Below are 2,500 nucleotides of genomic sequence, written 5' to 3'. Positions count from 1 at the left end.
TTGGAACCGTGGTTAGAAGAAGGGAGTGGGCCTGGAGGAAGAGAGGCCGGAGGGTTGCTTTCGGTCTCTGGGACGTCTTCCTCCTCTGGAACCCGAGGACTCCCTGGAACATGTAATATCACCACAATTGGAACCATCACGAACATGTACGGTGACAGTAAAAAATGCAATCCATCTGGAACCTAACATAAGGCTTCGAAAGAGAATCATTTCGAAATATGTACAGTGTATATATATATATATATATATATATATATATATATATATATATGCAGGCCAAAGAGAACTTCCCCAGTGAAAGGAAGGGAGCGCACACTCCAGAGACGCTCAGGACAAGATTATTTATGCTTAGTTTTTTATTGCACGACGCGTTTCGCCGCTTGGCTTCGTCAGGTGCTTTATATACAATAAATATCCTGCTTCATAGGGGGAAATGTTAATTTTAAATAGTAAAAACAATTCTGAAAAAAAAAAGCGAAGGTAGCGTAATGTCATGTGGCACCTGTGTATTGTCCGGTGGGTCCGTAGTAACTGTATGAGAGGCGGACTCCATTGTCCAACACAGCGGAGAAGGAACCATGTTTCACTATCTTTGCTGCTGTCATGGACACACGCACACACACACACACACACACACACACACACACACACACACACACACACACACACACACACACACACACACACACACACACACACACACACACACACACACACACACACACACACACACACACACGTCATCAAGGTTAATAAATATGTCCTTGTTATTGTACCACCATCTATATACTTTCCTATGTTAAAATAGATCCATTACCGTTGTAGTAACAGTAGTCATCATAGCAGTAGTCATAGTAGTACAGTATTACACAACAATTATAGTAATGGTTAATAATGACAAATAAAATAAAATGCCATTCACAGGCATTCATATAGAGAACCTATAGGACTTGGAAGACCTAGGGTGGTCCTCTGGGTCTTTCAGTTCTTCATTTCTATACCTATAGAATCCTTAGCGTCCTTATTTCCCCTGGTGTCAGGCGGGGTAGCGGGAGCTGTCAGCGACTCAACTGGCACGCGGTTGACATGCGTGTAGAAGTGATGGCCGTCCTTCCTCACAGCAACCTTCACCAGACGTGAACCTGCAGGACAGTAAACATGGCTGATGCATTCACAATGGAACACACCTCCCGTAGCAGCGCTGCAGCCGGCTCACATATATCTAGGGCTCCTTTGCGACCATTCTATAAATTTTGTTTCTGATTAATATCCACACATTTTATAGCAAAAGGCCGATGCACACCTCAAAAGGCTGGTGACAGGTGCGTAGGGCAATAGAGCATATCATGAAAAGGGTATCTTTGAAAGACCGCACACTGTCAGACATTTGCCAAAGAAATGTTGCTCTCTATTAGGTCGACGTTTCGGTCGCTTCATCAGGACAGACAATAGTCTGTCCTGATGAAGGTCTAAGCCAGGGGTTCTCAAAGGTTTTGGGCGGGGACCCCCAGAAATGCTTTGGCAATGTCTCAGGACCACCGCCCCGCCCCCTCCCGACCCCCAATATAAATTGACTGCTACAATAACCTTAATAATAGAGACAATACACCATAAACAAATACTGAAACCAGATATAATCATTAGGGAAGGTGTATCCATGTACTATGTGTACTAAACTCTTCATTTCCACTTTCCAGCCATTCAGTTGCATAAAAAATAAAAAATAAAACTTTTAATTAATAATTTGGCGACCCCCCGAGGGGGTTGAGAACCCCTGGTCTAAGCGACCAAAACGTTGACGTAATAAAGAGCAACATTTTAATATCAACAAATTGACTCAAAATAAATCAACTACATTGTCTGATTAAATTAGTCTGATTAGCCATTGTTGCTCTATGTTATGCTATGCATAACAGTGTCCAGGCAAGCTCAGTACGTATCACATCGCAATGTCTTGATGATTTTCAGTATTTTTTTAAAATCGGTCTTGCATCATTTTGTTTTTATATATAATCGATTAAATGGGTTAGTTAAATTAACAGTTGCGCCCTTACATGTATCTACTGGAACTTGTGTTTGAGAGAGAGAGAGATAAAGGTTTACCTACTATATGAACAAAAATAGATTGGAGATTTGTCAATCTTTGTGCACCTTCTCGTGCTATAGTTTCTGTGTGGGTTTATTTTTTCAGGCTTTTGCATGCATGAATTAAGAGCAGGGTACGAAATGGAAGGGGTGCTCAGAGTGGGACTAATCTGCTCTGGTGTGCACCGGTGATTTGGGCAGGCCTACAAAAGTCCCACGGTGTTACCATCTGTAGTGCAGACGAACCCTTCAGATCCCGAGTCTCCTCTGATTCATGACTGTTTCATGTAATTTATGTCAATGTGACATAAAAGAGAGAGAGAGAGAATCACTAGGAAGTGTATAGTGCACTGTTTCACAATCAGTGGGTCGGGACCCATTTGTGGATCGCGGATGTATTTTTTTGGGGGGGGAG

General features: G+C 42.4%; 1 protein-coding gene across 1 annotated transcript in view; it reads right to left on the bottom strand.

Annotated features, from left to right (window-relative positions):
- Positions 1-2,500, bottom strand: part of spag17 (sperm associated antigen 17) — a gene marked incomplete at its 3' end in the record, with an annotated part of 54,743 nt that overhangs the window by 22,075 nt on the left and 30,168 nt on the right. Inside the window, exons 22-24 of the mRNA XM_079491304.1 lie at positions 1,002-1,142; positions 503-595; positions 1-103 (exon numbers count right to left, since the gene is read on the bottom strand). The exon at positions 1-103 is cut by the window's left edge and continues 82 nt beyond it. Coding sequence (XP_079347430.1) covers positions 1-103; positions 503-595; positions 1,002-1,142 — 337 coding nt within the window. The remainder of the gene's footprint in view (positions 104-502; positions 596-1,001; positions 1,143-2,500) is intronic.

This window comes from Electrona antarctica (genome assembly GCF_951216825.1).
Source record: "Electrona antarctica genome assembly, chromosome: 21".
NCBI classification, from domain to species: domain Eukaryota; kingdom Metazoa; phylum Chordata; class Actinopteri; order Myctophiformes; family Myctophidae; genus Electrona; species Electrona antarctica.
Note: the sequence above shows the minus strand (reverse complement) of the source record. Positions and strands in the feature narration are given on the sequence as shown.